Source organism: Hemiscyllium ocellatum, chromosome 5 (assembly GCF_020745735.1).
Source record: "Hemiscyllium ocellatum isolate sHemOce1 chromosome 5, sHemOce1.pat.X.cur, whole genome shotgun sequence".
Taxonomy (NCBI): domain Eukaryota; kingdom Metazoa; phylum Chordata; class Chondrichthyes; order Orectolobiformes; family Hemiscylliidae; genus Hemiscyllium; species Hemiscyllium ocellatum.
This window is the reverse complement of record NC_083405.1, coordinates 53,866,479-53,878,889: the sequence shown is the minus strand read 5'-3', so window position 1 is coordinate 53,878,889 and position 12,411 is coordinate 53,866,479. Positions and strand designations below refer to the sequence as shown.

The 12,411-nt window shown below is 43.6% G+C and overlaps 1 protein-coding gene across 1 annotated transcript in view; it reads left to right on the top strand.

The window, feature by feature from the left end:
- mios (missing oocyte, meiosis regulator, homolog (Drosophila)) overlaps positions 1-12,411 on the top strand; it is a 56,918-nt gene that overhangs the window by 36,974 nt on the left and 7,533 nt on the right. The window contains exon 10 of the mRNA XM_060824753.1: positions 247-376. Within this exon, the coding sequence (XP_060680736.1) occupies positions 247-376 (130 nt within the window). The remainder of the gene's footprint in view (positions 1-246; positions 377-12,411) is intronic.

Here is a 12,411-nt window from a genome sequence, read left to right as displayed (position 1 = left end):
AATTCAGTAGGAAAGGAACATATGTCCATGAGATAGATAAAGTTCATTCACTTGTGAAAAGGAATATTTGTGACATTAATAGAGTAGACAAATCCATAACTAACCCCATGAATGATCAATTTTTAACTTATGCTCAGAAAAGAAAATAATGGGGAAGGTGGATAAAGCAAGTAGTAATTATTTAAATGTCATATTTTACATTTTTTATTTTGCTGTTTCTCTTCTAATTTTTTTTTATTCGACCAGGAACTGGAAAGTCTGATGAAAAGGTTGATCTCAGCAAAGACAAGAAATTGGCTCAGTTCAATAACTGGTTTACTTGGTGTCAGAACTGTCGTCATGGAGGTCATGCTGGTCATATGCTCAGTTGGTTCAGGTAATAGAGATGGATCTTCTTATAACACCATAGTTGCGTTCCAGCAAATCTCACGTAATAGACAATTGCTTATTATAAATAATAGGAAAAGTAATGTTGGGGCAGAGCTGTAAAAAATATCACTCACAATTGTTCAAAATTCACCCAAAGGTCTAATGCAAAATATAGCACAGCCTGAATGAAGGTTGAAATCGCATTTATTAACAAAACTAAATTTAATACAGTACGCTTAAATGTAAGAAAGCTGCTGTCTGTACACTACCTTTCACAGCTGCTGTGTCAGCAGCTGACATCGTTGCACGCACAGAACGACATGAAGACCATCACTGACACTCTGCATGCACCGTACGGTGCAGAGACTTCAGTGCATGCACAGAACAATGCAAAGCCCAGTGCTGGCATCGTACATGCATGGACACCAGCATATGCGCAGAACGGCAAGAAGCTTTCAGTGTGCACATTGGCACATGTGCAGAACGAAGCGCGCGCAAACTAATCCCCGCTGGAATCGCGCTGTTGCCAATGGAGGTGAGTGTTCTCCAAAATATTATTCCCTATTTCTTCAGCAACATTACATCCAAATCGCGTTGCCGAAATGTGCAGTATTCCAGAACTACCTGTAGTCAGATATCCATGCAGCTTCTACATAGGTATGAGAAAAAGAGTTGAGATAGCAATTGATTAGTACCAACAGAAATGAAATGTATGATTTTGGCCTTTTGTAGGGACTGCTTTGTAAAATATATTATGTAACCTCTTTGTGTAGCTGTGTGTGCCATGCCTCATCATCTGTAATTAGGTAGCTTTCTTTGTGCAAACTCTATCTTGTTAAGCTTAGTGTTACTATTTCACAACACAATGGACAGCATCCTCAATATGAAGAACAGATTTTGATTCCATAAGGACTTTGTGGTGGTCACACCTACTAGTACTGTCACCAGCTAGGAGGCTAGTCATGATGAGATCTAGTCCTGTCTCTTTGTTCAGCAACACTCCCCAGACCTTACCATTCCATAGTTGGAGAAGAAAGGGATTTGACGTCTTTTAAAGATGGTTTAGTCCCAGATGATTATGAGAAGGGACCATGAACTTAAATCGAATTAGGTTTTTTGTCATGTACTCACGTGAGTACAATGTAAGGTTTACAAGTCACCATTATGGCCTTCCCAGCTACCTCCTCTTTCCTCTTTCCTCCTCCCCGCCCCCCCCCCCCCCCCCCCCCCCCCCCCCAACCTTCCTAGTTGTCTTTCAGCCCCCACCCTCCACGTTCCTGATGAAGGGCTTAGCCCAAAATGTCGATTCTTGGATGCTGTCTGACCTGTTATGCTTTTTCAGCACTTTTTGACTCTGATCTCCAGCATCTGCAGTCCTCACTTTCTCACATCCAAATCATTTATGTAAATGATGAAAATTAGTGGACCCAGCACCGATCCTTGTGGCAGTCCACTGGTCACAGGCCTCCAATCTGAGAAACAACCCTCCACCACCATCCTCTATCCTCTATCTTTTGAGGCAGTTCTGTATCCAATGGCTGATTCTCCCTGTATTCCATGAGATCTAACCTTGCCAACGGGTCTCCCGGGGGGAACCTTGTCGAACACTTTACTGAAGTCCATATAAATCACGTCTACCGCTCTGCCCTTATCAATCCTCTTTGTTACTTCAAAAAACTCAATCAAGTTTGTGAGACATGATTTCCCACACACAAAGCCAAGCTATGGCCAAAGACTATCCCTAATCAGTTCTTGCCTTTCCAAATACATGCACGTCCTGTCCCTCAGGACTCCCTCCAACAACTTGCCCACTCCCGACATCAGGCTCATTGGTCTATTGTTTTCTGGCTTGTTCTTACCACATTTCTTATACAGTGGCCAACCTCCAGTCTTCTGGCACCTCACCTGTGACTATGATACAAATATCTCAGCAAGAAGCCCAGCAATCACTTCCCTCGCTTATCACAGAGTTGTAGGATACACCTGATCAGGTCCTTGGGATTTATCCACTTTTATGTTTCAAGACATCCAGCACTTCCCCCTCTGTAGTATGGACATTTTTCAAAGTGTCACCATTTATCTCTCTACATTCTATATCTTCCATGTCCTTTTCCACAGTAAACACTGATGCAAAATACTTGTTTAGTATCTTCCCCCTTCTTCTGCGGCTCCACACAAAGGCTGCCTTGCTGATCTTTGAGGGGCCCTATTCTCTCCTTAATTACCCTCTTGTTCTTAATGTATTTGTAAAAACTTTGGATTCTCCTTAACTCTATTTGACAAAACTATCTCATGTCCCATTTTTGCCCTCCTGATTTCCCTCTTAAATATACTCCTACTGCCTTTTATAGTCTTCTAAGGATTCATTCTATCCTGTCTATACATGGCATATGTTTCCTTCTTTTTCTTAAACAAACCCTCAATTTCTCTAGTCATCCAACATTCCCTACATCTATCAGCCTTTCATTTCACTCTAACAGGAATATACTGTCTTTGGAGTCTCTATCTCATTTCTGAAAGCTTCCCATTTTTCAGCTGTCCCTTTACCTGCGCACATCTGCCTCCAATCAGCTTTCGAAAGTTCTTGCCTAATATCGTCAAAATTGGCCTTTCTCCAATTTAAACTTCACCTTTTAGATCTGGTCTATCCTTTTCCATCATTATTTTAAATCTAATAGAACTATGGTTGCTGGCCCCAAAGTGCTCCCCCACTGACACCTCAGTCACCTGCCCTGCCTTATTTCCCAAGGGTAGGTCAAATTTTGCACCTTCTGTAGTAGGTACATCCACATACTGATTAGAAAATTGTCTTGTACACACTTAACAAATTCCTCTCCATCTAAACCCTTTAATGCTATGGCAGTCCCAGTCTATGTTTGGAAAGGTAAAATTCCCTACCATGGAGTTGGATATTACGAGGGGGCATAGCTTTAAATTAAGGGGTGGTAGGTATAGGACTGATGGTAGGGGTAGATTCTTTACTCAGTGAGTCGTGAGTTCATGGAATGCCCTGCCAGTAACAGTGGTAGACTCTCCCTCTTTATGGGCATTTAAACGGGCATTGGATAGGCATATGGAGGAAAGTAGGCTAGTGTAGGTTAGGTGGGCTTGGATCGGCGCAACATCGAGGGCCGAAGGGCCTGTACTGCGCTGTATTTTTCTATGTTCTATGTTCTATAACCACCCTATTATTCTTACAGATAGCTGAGATCTCCCTATAAACTTGTTACTCCATTTCCCTCTGAGTATTAGGGGAGTCTATAATACAATCCCAATAAAGTGATCATCCCTTCCTTATTTCTCAGTTCAACCCAAATAACTTCCCCAGATGTACCTCTGGGAATATCCTCCCTCAGTACAGCTGTAATGCTATCCCTTATCAAAAACTAATGGCATCACCTTAGTTACAAAAGTAACTCCGTACAGAATTATGGTACAAAACGAAAGAAAAATGAAAACAAAGTATAAAAAGTTAAACATTGTTTTCCTGCTTTTTATTAAGAAGTACTATAAAGTTAATAGATGGACAGCATAGTCCATAAGCATCTGGCCATGCTGGGCTCGCAGTCCTCATGAGGACTTGACCTTGCTCCTCTGGACTTGACTAGCTCTGCAGTTGCCCTGGGGGATCTGCTATTGTCCCTTTGCAATCTGTGTCTGGACCTTGGATTCCCTGCTTCCACTCTCTCGCTGCTAGCCGCCTCAGATTGCCTCCAGCTCAGGAGCAGTTGCCTGCTCTTGGCGCCGACCACCTTGGACTGCATGTTCCTGATCTCACCACTGCTCAGGATGACTGACCATTATTTTCTAACATCTGTACTCTCCTTTTTTTTTTAAAAAGTTCTAATCGCAAGTTAAAATAAGGTAATATCAATACCAGTACCTTGTCCCCTGGCCAACATCTCTGTCACAGGCTTGCTGCAGCACTTTGGCAAAGTTTAGTGCAAGCTGGAAGACCAGGGCCTTATTTTATGCTTGGAAACCCTGTAGCCTTCTGAAATCAATATTGGGTTCAACCGTTTTGGGGTTCGCGCATCTTCTACCATGTCCTTGCCCCACATCATGTTGCAGTTGTATAAGACTCTGGGGCGGCCGCATCTGAAGTATTGTGTGCAGTTTTGGTCACCATATTATAGGAAGGATGTAGAGGCATTGGAACAGGTGCAGAGGAGGTTTACCAGGATGTTGCCTGGTTTGGTAGGAAGATTGTATGAGGAAAGGCTGAGGCATTTGGGGCTGTTTTCATTGGAGAAAAGAAGGTTTGGGGTGACTTGATAGAGGTGTACAAGTTGATTAGGGGTTTAGATAGGGTTGACAATGGGAACCTTTTTCCACGTATGGAGTCAGATATTACAAGGGGTATGGGACAGATGTTAGGAGTAGATTCTTTACTCAGCGAGTCGTGAGTTCGTGGAATGCCCTGCCAGTAGCAGTGGTGGACTCTCCTTCTTTATGGGCATTTAAACGGGCATTGGATAGGCATATGGAGGATAGTGGGCTAGTGTAGGTTAGGTGGGCTTGGGTCAGCGCAACATCGAGGGCCAAAGGGCCTGTACTGCGCTGTATTTTCCTATGTTCTATCCCAAACACCAGGCCGTGTCATCACATGCTGTTACCACAAACGATCTATTGGCAGATGTTCGTTCTCTTCGGCTCAACTTTGCCCATTTTCTCTGTCTAACTGTTTCACGCTCACTCTCGTGGCTCCATCTCCACCTCTCATTTACTCCGTCCATATATATATATATATAAAAAAAAACCTTTTCTGACCTATAATCCGTTCTGAAGAAGAATCACTATACCTGAAATGCTAATTCTGCTTTCTCTCCACAGGTGCTGGCAGATCTGCTGTTTTTCCTGCAATATCTCTTTTTGTTATGTCTGACTAGTCTGGTTTGAATTTTGCTAAGTGATAACAAAGAGGGTGCATGAGGGTAAGGAAGGCTTTTGACCAGGTTCAACAGGACAGTCTGGTTAGAAAGGTAAATGGATCCAAGATGGCAGGAAGCAAGGTAATTGCTAGCAATGTTTTACGCATAGAACACTCCAGTGAGGTTCTGCAAGGTATGGTGCTGAGTGATTTTGCTTATCGTGTATAACTCGTGATTTAGGGAGCATGATTAAGAATTGGCTGCATTGTAAGAATGCTGTTGTCTGTTGGAAGGAAGCAAAATGCTGGCCATTTGGACAGCAAATTTAGAATTCATTCAGAGAAATGTAAATATGGAGGGCAATAAGGTGAATGGTTGCTATAAACTTCTTTTTCATTGCACAAAAGATGGAGGAACAGCAGAACCCTTGGTATGTAGTGGAACAGATCCTTGAAGGTAGCAAGGCATGTAGATAAGATGGTTAAAAAGATTAATGGAATACTTTCACTTATTAGCTGTAGCATTGAATAGAAGAGCAGGCATGTTATTCCAGAACAGCTTAAAACACCAGTAAGCACAGCTAGAGTTTACTGATTACAGTTCTGGTGACCACAGGAGGAGCATATGATTACACAGAGTTTATGCAGGAGATTGAGAGCCTTTTCAGGATGTCCAATTTTGGTTTGTAAAAGCAGGCCACTTGGCCCATCAAGTCCACACTGACGCTCTGAAGAGCATCCCGCCCCTACCCTGTACCTGTAATCTGGCCTTTCCCAGGGCTCGTTATCTAGCCTGCACATCCCTGACACTATGGACAATTCAGCATGGCCAATCCACATCTTTGGACTGTGGGAGGAAATTGGAGCACCCAGGAGAAACCGTTACAGACACCTGTAAACTCCATACAGTCACCAAGGCTGAAATTGAAACCTGATCACTACTGCTGAGAGAGCAGTGCTAACAACTGAGCCACTGTGCTGCTCCCAGTTTATGCTGTTGGATAGATTAAGGCTGTTGTAGAGCTCTGCCTAAATGTGTGGTCCATTCAGAAACTCTCAAAGAACTTAGCAGTACACTTGAAGTACATTTGTTACACCACAGTGCAAGAGCTGCAAAGGAGGATTAAGCTGGCTAGCTGATTTTTGACAGGCAGATGCAGAAAAGGCCAAATAGACAATAGGTGCAGGAGTAGGCCATTCTGCCCTTCGAGCCTGCACCACCATTCAATATGATCATGGCTGATCATCCTTAAACAGTATCCTTTTCCTGCCTTATCTCCATAACCCTTGATTCCACTATCCTTGAGAGGTTTATCCAACTCTTTCTTTAATGAATCCAGAGACTGGGCGTTCACTGTCTATCCTGTATTTTTAAGCTGTGTCCTCTGGTTTGGCCCTCACCCATCAGCGGAAACATGTTTCCTGCCTCCAGAGTGTCCAATCCTTTAATAATCTTGTACGCCTCAATCATATCCCCTCTCAGTCTTCTAAACTCAAGGATATACAAGCTCAGTTGCTCCAGTCTTTCAGCATAAAGTAATCCCGCCATTCCAGAAATTGACCTCGTGAACCTACGCTGCACTCCCTCAATAGCCAGAATGTCTTTCCTCAAATTTGGAGACCAGAACTGCGCACAGTATTCCAGGTGTGGTCTCACCAGGGCCCTGTACAGCTGCAGAAGAACCTCTTTGCTTTTATACTTAATCCCTCTTGTTATGAAGGCCAGCATGCTATTAGCCTTCTTCACTACCTGCTGTACCTGCATGCTTACCTTCATTGACTGGTGTACAAGAACACCAGATCTCTCTGTACTGCCCCTTTACTACCTAAATGGAATCAATTTAGGTAATCTGCCTTCCTGTTCCTGCCACAAAAGTGGATAACCATACATTTATCCACATTAAACTGCATCTGTCATGCATCTGACCACTCCCCTAACTTGTCCAGGTCACCCTGTAATCTCCTAACATCCTCCTGACATTTCACCCTGCCACCCAGCTTAGTATCATCCGCAAATTTGCTAATGTTATTACTAATACCATCTTCTATATCATTAATATATATTGTAAAAAGCTGCGGTCCCAGTACTGATCCCTGCGGTACCCCATTGGTCATTGCCTGCTGTTCCGAAATGGAGCCGTTTATCACTATTCTTTGTTTCCTATCAGCCAACCAACTTTCAATCCAAGATAGTACTTTGCCTCCAATACCATGCGCCCTAATTTTGCTCACTAACCTCCTATGTGGGACTTTATCAAAAGCTTTCTGAAAGTCCAGGTACACTACATCTACTGGATCTTCCTTGTCCATTTTCAGAGTTACATCCTCAAAAAAATTCCAGAAGATTAGTCAAGCATGATTTCCCCTTCATAAATCCATGCTAACTTTGACCTATCCTGTTACTACTATCCAGATGTGTCGTAATATCATCTTTTATAATAGACTCCAATATCTTTCCCACCACTGAGGTCAGACCAATGGTCTATAATTCCTGCTTTCTCTCTCCCACCTTTCTTAAAAAGTGGTATAACCATTAGCCATCCTCCAATCTGCAGGAACTGATCCTGAATCTATCGAACTCTGGAAAATAATCACCAACGCATCCACGATTTCTCGAGCCACCTCCTTCAGTACCCTGGGATGTAGACCATCAGGCCCCAGGGACTTATCAACCTTCAGACCTAACCGTTTCTCCAACACCAATTCCTGGCAAATATAAATTCCCTTCAGTTCAGGTCCTTCAGTCACTGTTCCCTCAGGGAGATTGTTTGTGTCTTCCCCAGTGAACACAGATTTGAAGTACCAAATCAATTCTTCTGCCATTTCTTTCTTCCCTGTAATATATTCCCCTGTTTCTGTCTTCAAGGGCCCAATTCTGGTCTTAACCATTTTTTTGCCTTTCACATACCTAAAAAACTTTTACTATCCTCCTTTATATTATTGGCCGGTTTACCTTCGTACCTCATTTTTTCTCTGCATATTTCCTTCTTAGTAATCCTCTGTTCATTAAAAGCTTCCCAGTCCTCCGTTTTCCTACTTATCTTTGCTATTTTATACTTCTTCTCTTTTAACTTTATATATTTCTTAACTTCCCTTGTCAGCCACGGTCATCCATGCCTCCTCCTAGGACCTTTCTTCCTTTTTGGAATGAACTGATCCTGCAACTTCTGCATTATATACAGAAATATCCTCCACTGTCATCCCTGCTAAGGTATTGCACCATTGAACTTTGCCCAGCTCCTCCCTCATAGCCCCATAGTTCCCTTTATTCAACTGAAAAATTGTCACTTCCGGTTGTACCCTCTCTCTCTCAAATTGCAGATTGAAGCTTATTGTATTATGGTCACTACTTCCCAATGGCTCCTTCACTTCGAGGTCTCTGACCAATTCTGGTTCGTTGCACAATACCAGATCCAGAATTGCCTTTTCCCTGGTCGGCTCCAGCATCAGCTGTTCTAAGAATCCATCTCTGAGGCACTCCACAAAGTCTCTTTCTTGAGGTCCAATACCATCCTGATTCTCCCAGTCTACCTGCATGTTGAAATCCCCCATAACAACTGTAGTAACATCTTTGCGACAGGCCAATTTCAGCTCCTGATTTAACTTGCATCCAACATCCAGACTACTGTTTGGGGGCCTGTAGATAACTCCCAAGAGGGTCTTTTAACTCTTAGTATTTCTCAGCTCTATTCACACTGACTCTACATCCCCTGATTCTAGGTCCCCCCCGCGCAAGGGACTGAATATCATCCCTTACCAACATGGTCACCCCACCCCCTCTGCACGTCAATCTGTTCTTACGATAGAACGTGTAGCCTTGAATATTCATTTCCCAGGCCCTGTCCACTTGAAGCCACGTCTCAGTTATCCCCATAATATCGTATCTGCCAATTTCCAAAAGAGCCTCAAGCTCATCCATCTTATTTCTAATGCTTCGTGCATTTACTACCTTCACCCTTCCCATCAACTCCTATTTCACTCAACCTTACAGCATGATCCCTTTCTGAGTTTTCTGCCTCATTGATACAGTTGTCTTTCTTGACTTCCCTTGTTCTAACTTGCCCTCCAATTTCCTTCTTAAACATCCAGTTTGTCCCCTCCCCTCACTACTTAGTTTAAACGTAGCTGTGTTGCAGTAGCAAACCTGCCTGCCAGAATGCTTGTCCCTAACCTATTAAGGTGCAAACCGTCTCTCTTGTAGAATTTATGCTTACCACAAAACATACCCCAGTGATCCAAGAATTTAAATCCATGCTTCCTGCACCAGTTCCCCAGCCATGCGTTCAAGTCCATTATCTCCCTGTTTCTGGCCTCACCAGCCTAAGGAACTGGAAGCAAACCGGAGATGACCACCTTGGACGTCCTGCTTTTCAGCCTCCTTCCTAGTTCTCCGAAGTCCTGCTGTATTATGTTCCTCCTCTTCCCGACATCATTTGTGCCGACATGTACCACCACCTCTGGCTCTTCACCCTCATCCTTGAGGATTTCCTGCACTCTGTCCGCGATGTCTTTCACCCTGGCACCAGGAAGGCAACACACCATTCATAAGTCCTGTCTGCTGCCACAAAAACCCCAGTCAGTTCCTCTAACTATGGAGTCCCCTATTACCACGGCTCTGTGCGATGTCCGACTCTTCCGCTCTGTCTCCACGCCAACTTTTGATTGACAGACCTGGCTGCCTCGCGGACTGGCAGAGTCAGCTGTCTCTACTGTTTCCAAAAGATTCAACTTGTTCCTGACAGGTACTTCCCCCGGGGTCTCTTGCACCTGTCTCCTCTCTGCCTTCCTCATCGTTTTCTCTCTTCTGGTCTGGTCGGTGTAATAACCTCGCTGAAGGTCTTGTCCAGAAAGATCTCGTTCTCTTGGATGAGCCTAAGGTCCTCGAGTTCTTCCATTAGTGCTGTAATATGCTCGGTCAGTAGCTGAACGTGCACACACTTTCCACACTTATACGAGCCAGACACACCAGAGTCGTTGACTTCCCACATCAAGCACATAGCACACTGAACCAGCTTGGCAATCATGTCTTCACCCTCTTCAACTGTGGCGTAATCACTTCACTCAACCTCCTTGTCAAAGACTCCTGAGCTAAAGCCTCACACTTCAATCCACAGGAACTTCTTGGACCTTCTTTTTGGGGCAAGTCTGTGGACTCTTAATTTAGGTTAGAGGAGGAGGGTGGGAGGGAGGCCCTACTTTGTAGGATCTGGGGTCTAGAACGCACCCACTCAAATAACAATCACTTACCTTCCCGACCGGCTTTGCACTCTGCCTTCACTTCCGCCCAGCTCCCGCCGCTCTCTGATGTGAAAAGCCGGTCTGATGCAAAAAGCCGAAAATGATGGCCTCATCAATCGCTTTTTCATAGGAAAAGTTACAGCAATAGAGGCAATCAATAAAAGTTTTTAGGCATTTTATACAAGTGAGGTATAAAAGCTTTGGAAAAGATGCAGTGTAGGTTAAGTGGTATGTCATCTGAGATGCAGATCGCAAATATGAAAATGTTTGTTTTCTGTCAAGACGTTTTAGTGTCACTTGATTCTTAATTTTCTGCAAAGCTATAAATTAAATGAATTGTGATATTTGGAGTGGGAGAGGAAAGATTTGGTTGTTGTGGTCAACATGGTACCCTTAATATAGACAAAGGACAAAGAGCAAAGAGGCTCTGCTGAGAGAATATGAGCAACATGGCGCTAAATTAAAAAGCAGGGTCAGAACATTAATAAAGTTTGAATTTCTACCTAAGCCACAAGCTAATTGGCACAGGATCAACAAGCTTCGAGGTAAACATGTGGCTAACTGTTATGGTAGAAATTGTTCAAATTCATCAGACATTGGTTCCAGTATTGGGGAAGGAAGGAGCTCTTCCACTGGGATGAGCTCCACCTGAATTGTGCTCGGACTAGAGTCCTGGCAATTTGTATACCTAGGTCTGTGAATAAGGTTTTAAACTAAACAGTGGGGGGATGTTGGGTTCAATTGCATGGATAATTATAGAAACCGTTAAAGACTGAGGAGGGCTCAGCAGAGCTTATTGAAGTTTCCCGAACAAGGCTCAGAACAGAGGTCAGCAATCAAACTTCGGGCACAGCGGGTAATTATGAGAAGGGGGAAAGTCCATGCAGGACTTTATTTCATATACTGCATGTATTTAATTATGTAAATGAGCTTATGCAGATTGAAATTTACAGATACAGATGTAATGGGTATCAAGAGACATGACTGCAAGGGGATCAGGGCTATGAACTAAATATCCAAGGATACATGTCCTATTGAAAGGACAAGCAGAGGGCTATAGAGCCAAAAGACGTAGAGTTGAGGAACCACAAAGGAGAAAAAACCCTGATGAGGGTTATGCATAGGCTACCTAGCAGTAGTCAGGATGTGGAGAAGCAAGCAAATCAGGAGATAGGCACAATCATAGTAATCATTGGGGTATACAGGTAGACTGGGAAAATCAGCTTGGTAGCGGATCCCAAGTAAAGGAATTCATGGTATTTTTTTGGAGCAGTTTGTGGTACACCCAACCAGGGTCTGGATTTGGTGGTGTCGAATGAGGCAAACTTGATTGGGAAATTTTAAGATGCAAGAACCCCTGGGGGCAATGACCACAATATGATAGAAGTTACCCTGCAGTTTGAAATAAACTGGAACCAGATATAACAGTATTCCAGCTAAATAAGGTAAGACATCAGGGAAAAACTGACTGGACTCTATTGAAAGGGGAGCCTAGCAGGGCAGGTGGAGCAGCAATGACAGGAATTTCTTGGGATAATTTGGGAGATAGAGTAGAAATTCATCCCAAGGAAGAAGCAGCACAGTAAGGGGCAGACAAGATAACTGTGGTTGACGAGCTGAAAATGTGTTGCTGGTTAAAGCACAGCAGGTTAGGCAGCATCCAAGGAACAGGAAATTCAACGTTTCAGGCCAGAGCCCTCCTGATGAAGGGCTCTGGCCCGAAACATCGAATTTCCTGTTCCTTGGATGCTGCCTAACCTGCTGTGCTTTAACCAGCAACACATTTCCAGCTCTGATCTCCAGCATCTGCAGACCTCACTTTTTACTCTTACTGTGGTTGACGAGGCAAGTCAGGGACAGCATAAGTTAAAGAAAAAGCCTACACTGTCATGAAGATTACTGGGAAGCCAGAGGATTGTGGTGCCTTTAAAAAC